The sequence below is a fragment of the Microtus ochrogaster genome, unplaced genomic scaffold (genome assembly GCF_000317375.1).
Source record: "Microtus ochrogaster isolate Prairie Vole_2 unplaced genomic scaffold, MicOch1.0 UNK112, whole genome shotgun sequence".
NCBI lineage: Eukaryota > Metazoa > Chordata > Mammalia > Rodentia > Cricetidae > Microtus > Microtus ochrogaster.
In genome coordinates, this window is record NW_004949210.1 from 464,323 (window position 1) to 477,127 (window position 12,805).

The following is a 12,805-nucleotide window of genomic DNA, read 5'->3' on the forward strand; positions in this document are numbered from 1 at the left end:
GAGAATTTCATACATGTATAAAAATGTATTTGATTCTATTTATCCACCATCCACTATCCTTCATCTCCTCCTTCTGGCCCCCTTTATTATCTCCCTTACAGCTTCATACCTTCTTTGTTTTCTAGTCCCGCAAGTCCAATTCATGCTGTCCTATGCATGTGAATATAGGGCTATCCACTGGAGCCTAGGCAATACACTAGGGGCTGCACTGCTGAAGAAAACTGACTTTCCCTCCTCCAGCAGCTGTCATCAGCCGGCAGCTCTTCAGGTAGGGAAAGGAGTTCTTGGGGCTCTCCCTAGTCCACACTGAAATTTTGGCTGGCTTGATCTAGTGCAGGTCTTGTGTATGCAGTCACAGCTGCTGAGAGTTCGTGTGTGACCGCCCTGCCATAGCCAGAAAATCTTTTGCAGCTTCCCTCTGTTGCCTCTAGTTCTTACAGTATTTCTGCCCTCCCTTCCATAAAGATCCCCGAGTTTGGGAGTAGGGAATGTCATCCTGATTTGTATTTAGGGCTGAGCATTCCACCTTATCTTATTATGTGAGCACTGAGCAGTTGTGAGCCTCTATATTAATTTCTGCCTACTGCAGAAATAAGCTATGATGAGGTTCACTGATCTCAGTGTTCAAAGATAAGTACTTAGGAAACTGTTCAGTATGAAATCCATTTAGCAAAATAGTAGTAGTAGATTCTCTCCCAACGTCTATGGTCTTCCCCAAACAGTGATTTTTGGTTAAGAAAACTGAGCCCAGGGAATATTCTACCTTTTAAGTGTATTTCAAGGCTCATTAAAGCCAGCCTGGTCTATATACCAAGCTCGAGGAGAGCCAGAACTATGGAGAGAGACCCTGTCTCTAAAAACAAAAACAAAGAAATGGAGAAGCAGAGGCTATTCTTTAAGGTCTACATTGTGATGTATCTTCAGGTTTCTGTAGATAAGATTTTCTCCCTCCTGGTCTGAAAGCTCTCTAAAGCAGGGACTGGGAGTTCCTCTTCTTGGCTTGGCCTGATGGACTGACCTTAGTGTCTGTCACTACTGGATGTTCAGAGAAGTTGAAAATAACACATGAATTTCACAACAGGAAATACGTATAATTTCACTGCTGTCACCTTATCCCCAATATCGCAATGACAGTCCTGCTAGTGATGTTCTCATTACAGTGTGCATCCCAGAATTCTGGGTGATTGTGTGCTTAGTGGTGAGGGGACTGTCAGTGACAGAGCTGAGTTTGCAGAGCATGATGTCGCAATGTGTTGCACAGAGAAATGCATATCCTGAGAATATAGCAATTCATCTATCTTCACTGAGAAGATCAGATAAGCTTTTCTCTCATCTCCAAACCAGAGCTCATTTTACTCTGGTTGGTTAGCAGAGTGATCTCAATGGAACTTGGGTTGTTACTCTGACGATTTAAGTGTATCAAGTAGGTGAGGTACCAGACACAAAACTGTTTGGAAGATAGGAACCTACGTACTAGGAGATTTTCGTCTAATGAAATCAAGGACTAGCGTATAGTTGCGGGTTTCTCTTCAGCCTCAGTGCTGGACTACAGTATTCTACTGCAGATGGCTGTATGAACCTTAATAATGTGGCATCCAGTCCCTGGACCAGCTAGCGATTCCTAAACTGCTGCAGTCCTTCCTATCCCCTTCTTCCTCTCCCTGTTCCTAGCCTCTTGCCCTCTCAATCCCTGACGTTGTTCTGTCTCCCTTTGTTACCCTAGACTACAAAAGAAGGTTCAGAGAGGGAGGGACTTCCTAAGGAGGGGTCGCCAGATTTTCTGCAGGCTCAATAGTGCTTTAGGGGTCATTTACTGTCAGTCAAAGATACTAGCCTTGTCGGGGACCAAGGGAATGATGAGGCTGATATGGAAGGCTAACCCTTCTTTTCATTCCAATTCTACTGGCACTTGGATTAGGAAGCCCTGACCAGAGTGTTGCAGCTTACACCAGGTTTATTTAGTTCAATTTGTATCGTAGGCTAGGAGCATGAATCACGTAGGGCTATGTATTTTTCAAGATCACTTCCCAGATTGCAAGAGAGATGGGGACAAAGATAATGAGAGGAACAGAGTAGAAGAAAATGTTTGCTCTGGTAGAATCTGGTGGTTACTCTTGCCAAGGACAAAATTAAAGTCCCTTGGCAGCAGGATAGTCAATAGAGAGCCCGATCCTGACCTTCCCCTCACTAGTCTCTACAGGGGTTTAGGGATGTGGATCTCGGTAGACCTCTTGGACAAAGGATACTGGAGCCCAGAGGATTCTTTTGCAGATTAGAGCCCTGATATGCAACTCAATAGTGTTCCCTCTCTGGACTCCAGAAGGTTTGGCCATTGTCCTAGTGACGACGTTAAGAGAACCTGTGGGCAGAAGATAAAGCCGGAGATGAGCTTTACTTCCCAGCCCTGAGAAAAATGTTGGTGATAGCCCAGGCTATTAGTGTTCAATTGAAGCCTGGGGAAGACTCAATGAGCACCTTCACCACATACTTTTCAAAAGTTTAGTGAGGCTAGAAGCAGCCTCTCTATTCCTTTCCTGACTCCAGCCCAATCATGGATAAGCTTCCTTATAGACAACTGGGCTTTTGGCACATCTACAATCGCCTCTGTCAAATCCTCCCCCAGCCCCGTACTTTGAGCCACCTAAAGGTAGAAGACTAATGAGGAGGAAGCTAATGATCGCTGCCTGTTGCTCAGTGTGGGGTTTTTACTGCTCTGGGACCAGAAGAAGCTAGAGCAGCAAAGCAAACATACCGAATAGTTAAGGTTTTATCAGTGTTTACTTATTCTCTCTCTGGTCCCATTCAATCCTTAGACAATAATCACCCACGAAAACCAAACCTATCCTGTGTGCTGGCTCACCAGTATCTGTCTCTGTCTTTGTCTTCCTTATCTCCCTCAGACCCAGCTGTGACACTTCCTGACTGATCATGGTGTAGCTCTACCTGAAATCTAAAGGCTGCGTTTCCAGTGGAAGAGCTGTCACCATCATGGAGACTCAAAAGGATGAAGCTGGTCAGATCAAGGGCACACCGGACTCTAGAGATACCCAAGACCAGGGAGCTGAAAGGGGAGCCAAGAATAAGACAACCGACACCACAGAAGGACCAGCGTCAGAGCCACCCTTATCCGGCCCAGGTAGGCTGAAGAAAACTGCCATGAAACTCTTTGGTGGCAAGAAGGGAATCTGTACTCTGCCTAGTTTCTTTGGGGGTGGACGAAGCAAAGGTTCTGGGAAAGGCAATTCTAAGAAGGGTCTAAACAAGAGTAAGACCCATGACGGCCTGAGTGAGGCAGCTCATGGCCCCGAAGATGTTGTCATCGAAGAAACAGGCCTCTCTGTACCTTTGTCCAAGTCACCTTCTCAGTTTCCTAGCTCCCAGAGTGCCCATGGAGCTTTGGAGATAGGCTCTAGACCTAAGACATCTGGGACTGAAGCCACAGAGAAAGCTGGAGTTGTGCACAAGCCTAAGAAAGGCCTGAAAGGCTTTTTTAGTAGCATCCGCCGTCACCGGAAGAGCAAGGTTTCTGAAACTGATCAAAATGGACCAGGGGCAAAGGACCTTGAGGGGGCCAGATCCCGGTCTCATGAGCAGGTGAGTTCAGCCTCTCTGCCCAGCTCTGAGGAGATCTTCCAAGCCGCTAGAAAGGAAAATGCTAAGCCCCAGGATGCCCCTAGACCAAAAATTTCTCCATCACTAGAACATTTTTCACCAACTACTGACAAGACAGCCTGTAAAAATCCAGAAAAACTCACAAGGACCTGTGCCTCAGAGTTCACACAGCCCAAGCCTGTTCCTGAAGCTAGTGGCCTAGAGGATTCCCACACTTCAGAAACAGAAGACAAGGTGGTGACGGGAGAGGCAAACCTACCCAATGGCCCTGCTGGAGATCAGCTTAGCCTCCTGTTTGGGGATGTCACATCCCTGAAAAGCTTTGACTCACTGACAGGTTGTGGTGACATTATAGCAGAACAAGATATGGACAGCATGACAGATAGCATGGCGTCTGGTGGCCAGAGGGCCAACCGAGATGGGACCAAGCGAAGTTCCTGCTTGGTGACCTACCAAGGTGGTGGGGAGGAGATGGCCTTGCCGGATGATGATGACAATGAGGAAGAAGAGGATGAGGAGGTAGAATCAGAGGATGAGGAAGAGGAGGTCAAGGATGGGGAGGAAGATGGTGACTTAGAGTATCTGTGGGCAAACGCCCAGATATACCCAAGATCTAAGCTGAACCTGGGCTACCATACTGCTACGTCTCCTAGCCACCAGGGCTATATGCTCCTTGATCCAGTTCAGTCTTATCCTAGCCTAGGCCCTGGAGAACTTTTGACTCCTCAGAGTGACCAGCAAGAGTCGGCTCCAAATAGTGATGAAGGTTATTATGACTCGACCACCCCAGGATTTGAGGATGATTCAGGTGAGGCTCTGGGCCTTGTCCATAGGGATTGTCTACCTAGAGACAGCTATAGTGGTGACGCCCTGTATGAGTTCTATGAGCCAGATGACAGTCTTGAGAACTCGCCACCTGGGGATGACTGCCTTTATGACCTCCATGGTCGAGGCTCCGAGATGTTTGGTCCTTTTTTGAACTTGGAGCCCTTTTCTTCTCGGCCACCCGGAGCAATGGAAACAGAGGAAGAACGGCTAGTGGCCATCCAGAAGCAGTTGCTCTACTGGGAGCTCCGCCGGGAGCAGCGTGAAGCTCAAGAGGCATGCGCTAGAGAGGCTCACGCCAGGGAGGCCTATGCTCGAGACAACCACAATCGGGAATCTTACAGCAGAGATGTCCGAACCCGAGAAGCCCAGGCCCGAGAGGTCCATGCTCAAGAGGGTCGAATCCGAGAGACCCAGGTACGGCAGGAGAAGCCTGTCTTGGAGTATCAGATGAGGCCCTTAGGCCCGTCAGTGATGGGCCTTGTGGCAGGGAATTCGGGAGCTTCTCAGACTTCCCACCGGGGAACCACCTCAGCTTTCCCTGCTACTTCTAGCAGTGAACCAGACTGGCGGGATTTCCGTCCTCTGGAGAAGCGTTTTGAGGGAACTTGCTCCAAAAAAGATCAAAGTACTTGTTTGATGCAGCTCTTCCAGAGCGATGCTATGTTTGAGCCAGACATGCAAGAAGCCAATTTCGGAGGCTCTCCCAGGAGGGCCTACCCTAGCTACTCGCCCCCTGAGGAGCCAGAGGAAGAAGAGGATGAGAAGGAAGGGAATGCCACTGTGAGTTTCTCCCAGGCTTTAGTCGAGTTTACCAGCAACGGAAACCTGTTTTCCAGCATGTCCTGCAGCTCTGATTCTGACTCATCCTTCACTCAAAACCTCCCTGAGCTGCCCCCCATGGTCACCTTTGACATTGCTGATGTGGAACGGGATGGAGAAGGCAAGTGCGAGGAAAACCCTGAGTTCCACAACGACGAAGACCTCACAGCCTCCTTGGAAGCTTTTGAGCTGGGTTATTACCACAAACATGGCTTCAACAGCTATCACAGTCGATTCTACCAAGGCCTGCCCTGGGGTGTCAGCAGCCTCCCTCGATACTTGGGACTCCCTGGCATACACCCTCGGCCTCCACCTGCTGCAATGGCACTCAATAGAAGAAGCCGTTCCCTTGACAATGCAGAGACCCTAGAGATGGAACTCTCTAATTCTCACCTAGCCCAGGGTTACATGGAGTCTGATGAGCTACAGGCCCACCAGGAAGATTCAGATGAAGAAGGCGAAGAAGAGGAAGGAGAATGGGGACGAGATAGTCCCTTGTCCCTCTACACTGAACCTCCAGGGGCCTATGACTGGCCTGCCTGGGCTTACTGTCCTCTTCCAATGGAGCCAGACCCTGATTGGATAAGCCCCAGTCAGTTGGATGAGCCGTTCAGTCAGGCTTCATACGGGCAGGCAACCTGTTGCGTACCTCCTGTGGCAATGGCATTGTCAGGGCCAGGGCTTCCAAGAGCACCTGGAGAGACTCTGTCTCAGCTCTCTCGACCTTCACACCTACCCCTGCCCATGGGTCCTTGCTATAATCTTCAGTCACAGGCCTCCCAAAGTGGGAGGGCCAGGCCTCGGGATGTACTCCTACCTGTAGATGAGCCCAGTTGCCTTTCTGGAGGCAACTCTCTGTCTCAAGCCAAGCCTGTAGGCATCACCCATGGTATCCCTCAGCTGCCCAGGGTGCGGCCTGAACCCCTTCAGCTTCAACCCAATCACTACAGAGCTTCCAACCTTGACCTGTCAAAGGAGAGGGGTGAGCAAGGTACCTCTCTCTCTACCAGCTACTCCTCCACTGCCATGGATGGAAACCTAGCCAAGTAGACATCAGTTCCAGAGTGGAGACCTGAGCATGTGATGGGGGTCAGGGGTTGGGCAGTGGGTTGGGGGTGGGGGTTGCTGTTTAACTTGAACATCCCTTTGGCCAAGATAAACTCCTCTGAGTTGTCACTTTGTTTTCCCACCTCATTCTGACATCTTTGGCCAGGTTCAGCCCAAGTACATCTGCCTAGGGAAGCTGCTGCTTCTGTGCTCCAGTTTTTGCTTTGGGGTTTCTTCTGACCCATATAGGGCTTGGGATGCATCCTTATTGCAGGCTGAGCCCCTCGTCTTTTGTCCCTTGTTGACTAATGAACCACTGATGAGCAGCCAATTTTTGCACTGACTCTCACCCAGAGATGGGAGGCTTTCTGGCTATTAGCAATATAAAGTTATGGTACATATCCTTCCTAACCCCTTTTCCGTGACATCAAATGACTATAATCTATTCGTCCCAGTTAGTTATGTTTAGATGGATCAAGTAGCATGTGTCTCGCTCCCTATTGCTGTGGACTTTGGTATTACAGCTAGATGATGTTCTTTAAACCTGGCCTGGCATAGTCTAGATTGAAGACAAAAGCACTACTCCCCATAATGGAGTGAATAAATGGGTCTATACTCAAGCAGAGTACAAAGATAGGTAGATTGTAGAAACTGCTGTGGGGTCTTGAGCTGTGGAATGATACATTGTTTGTTTCTTAAGCCTGTGGCTGTTGCAGGCACTTTAGAACTTCCCCCTTTTCCCCTAATTGAACTTCTCACAATCTCATCACAAGGAATGTAGTCTCTTAATTGAGATAAGGGAAGAGAAGCCACCTAAATTGGGCTTGACTAGAAGGCATTGGGTTTTGTGGGATGGAAAGGAGGAAAACAAAAAGGGAGATCCACTTTTCCCAGACACTAAGAAGGGATCTCTGACTTCGGAGCTTGAAGCAACTCAGCTTAGGATGGAAAAGCTTTCCTACCCTTCCTCTCAAATCAAAAAAAGTTCTTTAATTCTTGCCCACCCCTTTGTGAAGTGGTTCCAAGCTTACATTTCCATGGCAGGATGCCAAAGGCATCTCGTCTATTGTTGTGAGCACTCTAAAAAACATTCATCTCCCTATTAGCCAAGTTCTTAGTATTGTCAAAGGACCAGGCTTCTTGAGAGGAAAGACTGTAACGTGCCCTTGCTCTGCCAAGCTGCAGGACTGATTTGCATGGCACTTGCAATCCTTTATGAAATGAACAGCACCCTCCCTTCTCTTACATCCATGCAGTTTTGTTTTCTTTTCCTTTTTTGGGGGGAACAGGATCCCATGTTTTAGTCTTGGCTGGCCTGGAATTCTCCATGTAGACCAGGACAGCTTCTAGGTCACAGAGGTCCACCTATCTCTACCTCCTACCAAACCCAGCCTAGCAGTTTTCACTCTTAACTAAGTTGGAAGCACTACTGGGGAAGAGCTTGCTATCTGGAAGACATTGCAGTGTCTTGTCTTGGCCAGTTCAACTTTCCTTAATCATCCATGTGAGACAGTTTCTTTTCAATTTTCTATTGGGCCAGGCATGGTGGCACATGCCTTTCATCCCAGCACTTGGGAGCAAGAGTCAGGTGGAGCTCTATGAGTTTGAGGCCAGCCTGGTCTGCATAGTGAGTTCTAGGCCAGCTAAGGCTACATAGCAAGACGTTGTAAAAAAATTTTTTTTTATTGGAAATACCATATTTTAGAGTGGATATGTTGATCTAAGTTAGTACTCTTTTAGCTTCTGCCCTGTCCCCATTCTCACCTCAGAACCATCTTCACGTCTATTAAGTGAAGATAATCAACAGAGCTCTTGCCAGAGATGTGGCCGTTTACCTTGGGAACAGATGCTGATGGCCTTCTGAGTCAGGATAACTTTGCGGACCTGCTTTCATTGTCAGGGAATATCTCCATGATAGTCTTTGTCACCATGTCTAAGATTGGGACTGGCCCTGTACCTTTCTCCAAAAAAGAGCAGACTTGGTTGGAAAAAGTTAAATCCCTGGAAGTGACTCCACGAGTTGGCCTGGCCCCAGCAGCACCCTCCAGGACCTCAGACCAGCTCTCTTGGATGATGTCGGCTACATCATGAAGATGTGTATCCATTGTGAAAGCGGAGAGTGACAGAGAGTAAGAAAGGGCCTCATTAACCCAACCACATTGTTCCAAGAGACAAATGTCCAGGTTTTAACCACTTGGCCTCTCACCAGAGCTGTTCTGGGAGGGTGAGGCTGAGCTTGGCCTGATTGGATGGTAGTCATTAACCACCAAATGCCTTTAGAACAGGAAAAACCACACCCCTTGCCTGTTCGAGTCAGCTGGAGCTCCTGTTTACGTTTGGCTGCCATCCACAGCAGGCAGTAGAACTGTGAACAGCCTCCATGACCCACTGGAGAAGAAGGGCTACTAGCCTGTTTTGGAAGAGGAAGAGGCGATTCACCTATAGCTGAGCGTTGCCCTCAAGGTCCGGAAGGACAGCACAGTGCAGTGTCTCTGAAGGGACCTGCCATAACTCAGACACATTTCGCTGTGCTTTGAAAAGTCATACCTCAGAGTAGGACCTGGGGCTAAGTAGAAGTTTATGGGTTGGAGAACATAATTGCCTAAAAGTCCTTTCACTGACCAGGCTGCTAGCCCGGGGACAAAATCTTCACAACCTAAAGCGGAACAGTAAGATATATGGCTATAGAAGCAAACTCCTTTATAAAATAAATGGAAGATGCAGCCTAGAAGAAGAAAGAAGATCTGGCTGAGGACGTATCATAAGACAACATGGTTAACAATGGGAAAAATCAACCAGTCTCCGGGTAGCTGTCCAAACATGGGCATGTACTTCCTTGCCTGACACCAAATATACCCCCAACTACCGGAAGTGTGGCTGTCATGTCTGCACTGAGGCTGCGGCCAGATGAACCTCCTGTCTCCATTGTAGGTCCTCAGACAATGCATTTGGTTGTGGCTTCGAGGGGAGATGTGATTACTGAAGAGGGCTAGCATCATCTTGTTACCTAACAACACTATAATGTCAGTTCTGATCCTGAGTGTTTCACGATAGCCCAGTCCTTAGAGGACCAGTAAATGTGGGTAAGGAAGGCCACCTAGCAGGCCTCTTCCAAAGCCAGGATGCCAATTTCTTGGTGCTTTAGATTCTCCAAGGAAGCCCTGCCTTGGGGGATCATCTGGCTTTAGCTCGGATACCAGACCACAAGCCTTGTGGATAATGGTTTCAGTAAATGCCAGTGTCCCTCCTCTTAGTGCTATACCAAGGAGGGAAGTAGCTTTGCACACTCAGGATGCTGGGTGCATGCTCTCATCCTGCCGCCAGTGGCTTTTTTCACCTGCATCAGTGCCACCGCTGCCCTCGGCCCCTAGGCTCACTTGCTAGAGGGAGGCATGGGGCTTTACCAGGGATACTTCAAGTTTACCCATATGTATGTTGCATCCAAGTTGTTTTTAATATATATAAATATATATATCAAAAGCCAATTATCTATTTTTATATTGTTTGCATTTTATATTCATGGAAACAATGTTTATCAATTGTTCTTTTCTGATATATTTTATTTTTAAGCGGTGCTGTTTACAGTTTTAAACAAAAAGATGACACAAAAGTTGCTGCTGCTTGTGCAGAGGGATGTCATCTCAACTGTCTAGGGCCCTCCCTCCCTCTTTTCCCTCTCCCTCCTGGCTGTGTCACCCTATCCATTCTCTTTCTGCACGGTAAGGACAGACAATGCCCAGGTACCGAAGACCAATACCAGGTAACTCAGGCATGTACAACCTGGCAGACAGCATGTTTTTAGCTTTAAGTTTCCCTTTTGAGCCCTTCCTTCTCCAGGTGTCGACATTCGGAAGAGTATTCATGCCTCTTTCCTTTTTATTCTTTGCCTTCTTTTAAGGTTTCTACTTCTGTTTGCAAAGCATCATGCCCACATTGTGTGATTGGTTGTATTAAGTTTCCCCAAAGGAGCATTAGGGCTACATTCTTACCAAGAGACTTGGGATGACAGTTGACAATGATATTTGAAACACTAGGAATTGGTTATCTCCTTGAGGAAACCCTTGAATGGTACTTACCAGGAACTTAGTAGATTGTGACATTGTCCGCAAAAGACATTAGGTAATTCCTTACTCCCTCTTGCTACTTTGGGAAAATCTTTTTCCCTTCCTGCCTCCTTCTTCTCTTCCCTATTCCAGCTCACAAGTGGATGGTACTTTTAGAAACCGAACTCTTGTCTTTTGGGTTTTAAACCTTAGCCTTTAATGCCTGAGCCGCCTCTTTAGCCAGGATGGCACTTTGGGGAATGGTGACTATTACAGTCATGGCTGGGTGGCTTGATCTACGGTTTCTCCATCCTATAATCATTCCAAAGAAGAAAATCCACATGGCATGTATATTTGTGAGGTTGAGTTTATTAAGAGGGGGCTTTAATTATTCCTGTTACTCTTGGTGCTTATTTTCCCTGCTATATATGGGGGTGGGGAAGGGTTGGGGTAAACCAGGAATGTATATTTAGGTCATGTTAAATAAAATGGCTGGGGGAAGAAGAACGATTTTAGGAACTGCAGTACATCCTCACTCCATGGGTAAGAGTTCTGTCTTCCAGTATAGAGAGGGGAGTGGAGCTCTTTGCTGTGCCTGAGCTTCCCTCCCCATTCCTGGGACATCACAGAATCATCTGCATTGTGACCTCTCCATCTCTAGTACTCACTGGCATCTGGATATCTTGATACACTGCCTGTATGTTACAATGTATATTTCATTTGCTGAATGCTAATAAACTTCTGGGTTCATGAGGGACCTCCAGTCGCTAAAGTGTTTCCTTGTTGTTTGTTCCACAATAGTTTTCTTGTGATCTTTGGCTGATGGGTTTACTCTTAAAGGGAAACGGGAAAACCAAGAAACTGAGGGAGTTGCTCAACAGGGAAAACAAGTCAAAGCTGAAACTGAAATTAGAGAAAACTAGCGTATTTGATTCTGTATTTTATTCACCTTATGCCCTGTGTCCTAGTCAGGGCTCTTCGTATCATCTCCACTTTCAGACCTATCCCTGAAGTTCCTGGACATCGTCAGGGACTAATTTGTACTCATGAAGTTAGTCTCATCCAGAAAGGAGCACAATGGGAGAGATTCCCTGGGTTCCCTTTTCAGACCAACAAAGAAGCTACGTGGTCCCCCAGGGTCTCATGAATCAAGAAAAATCAGATGGAAATTAGGAGAAAATAGAGAATCTCCTCAAAGGGGAGTTGATGTTTCACAGAGAATGATCTCTGTGTCCTGGTCTGCTCAGCTAGGGAATGGTAGGTGTGATTGCCAGGGCGGGACTGGGGAGCAAGAACATTGCAGAAGTCTATCTAGTTGAGTGCGTCCATTGAAAAATGAACTGGAATCATATCAAAGTGGCCCAGGCCCCTGCCCTAATTTTTTGTGCCTTGATCAATTGGCCATCAGTAATTTCCTTCAGTGGAAATTAAAATATTAGGTTATGACTCAGTAACACATATGATCTGTTTTGAGACAGGGTCTTACTGTAGCCCTGGCTATCCTGGAATTGTCTATAGACCGAGCTGACTGCCACTCAAAATGTACCTGCCTCTACCCCACTAGTGTTGGGACTAACGACATGCAACACCACACCCAGCATCCTACAGTACTTCTTCAACTACGTTGAGCCTTCTTTTCCACACTGATTTTAATTCAGCTGGACTGAAGTAGGGTCCTGTTACTATTTGTGTTTTGCTCACATGACCTGCCGTGCAAAATAGGTGGAAAACATGCTTCATTTTTCACACAGACAGATGGCTGCTTTGGCTGTGGTCCCCTAAAAAGTCTTTAAAAATGATGGAGACATAATTGTGGAGGGAGCCTGCTAAGAACTACGTAACTACACACATACAACACAGACACACAGATAATTTCATACACGTAAACTGTATTTTGATCATATCCACTTTCAGGTCACCCACCCCAACTCCTCCCAGGTCAAGTACCTCACTTCAGTCTGCCCCATGCTGTTTCGTGCTTCATTTGAGAGCTGGGGTTCTCCCTGTAGAGTAGGCTGCTTGCCTTCTGTTTTCTTTTGAAGCCGAAGTAAACATAGCAGATAAGAACTCTGTCCATGCCATTTAGGAACTGCTAAGAGCAAACTGCTAATGCCTCACTGCCCCCCACACACAAAGAGGGCTCTTGGTTCTACTGACTGTTCATTCCTTTGGATAATTCCTAAGTTTAAGCTAGACCACAAAGTTTCTACGAGTTAGATTCAGCCAGAAAAATGAAGTGACCCAAGAGCAACACATTCTCATTTCAAATGTCCCCAACTAGATCCTTGGGCAGCTGAGGAGAGGGAGCCTGAAATGGCCCTATCCTATAGCCATACTGATGAATATCTTGCATATCATCATAGAACCTTCATCTGGCGATAGAAGGAGATAGAGACAGAGATCCACACTGGAGCACTGGACTGAGCTCCCAAGGTCCAAATGAGGAGCAGAAGGAG

General features: G+C 47.1%; 1 protein-coding gene across 1 annotated transcript in view; it reads left to right on the forward strand.

Moving 5' to 3' along the window:
• The window catches only part of Amer1 (APC membrane recruitment protein 1), a 21,273-nt gene extending 10,178 nt beyond the window's left edge, over window positions 1-11,095 (forward strand). The window contains exon 2 of the mRNA XM_026778208.1: window positions 2,901-11,095. Coding sequence (XP_026634009.1) covers window positions 2,989-6,309 — 3,321 coding nt within the window. The 5' untranslated portion in view covers window positions 2,901-2,988 and the 3' untranslated portion in view covers window positions 6,310-11,095. The remainder of the gene's footprint in view (window positions 1-2,900) is intronic.
• Window positions 11,096-12,805: the final 1,710 nt, after the last annotated feature.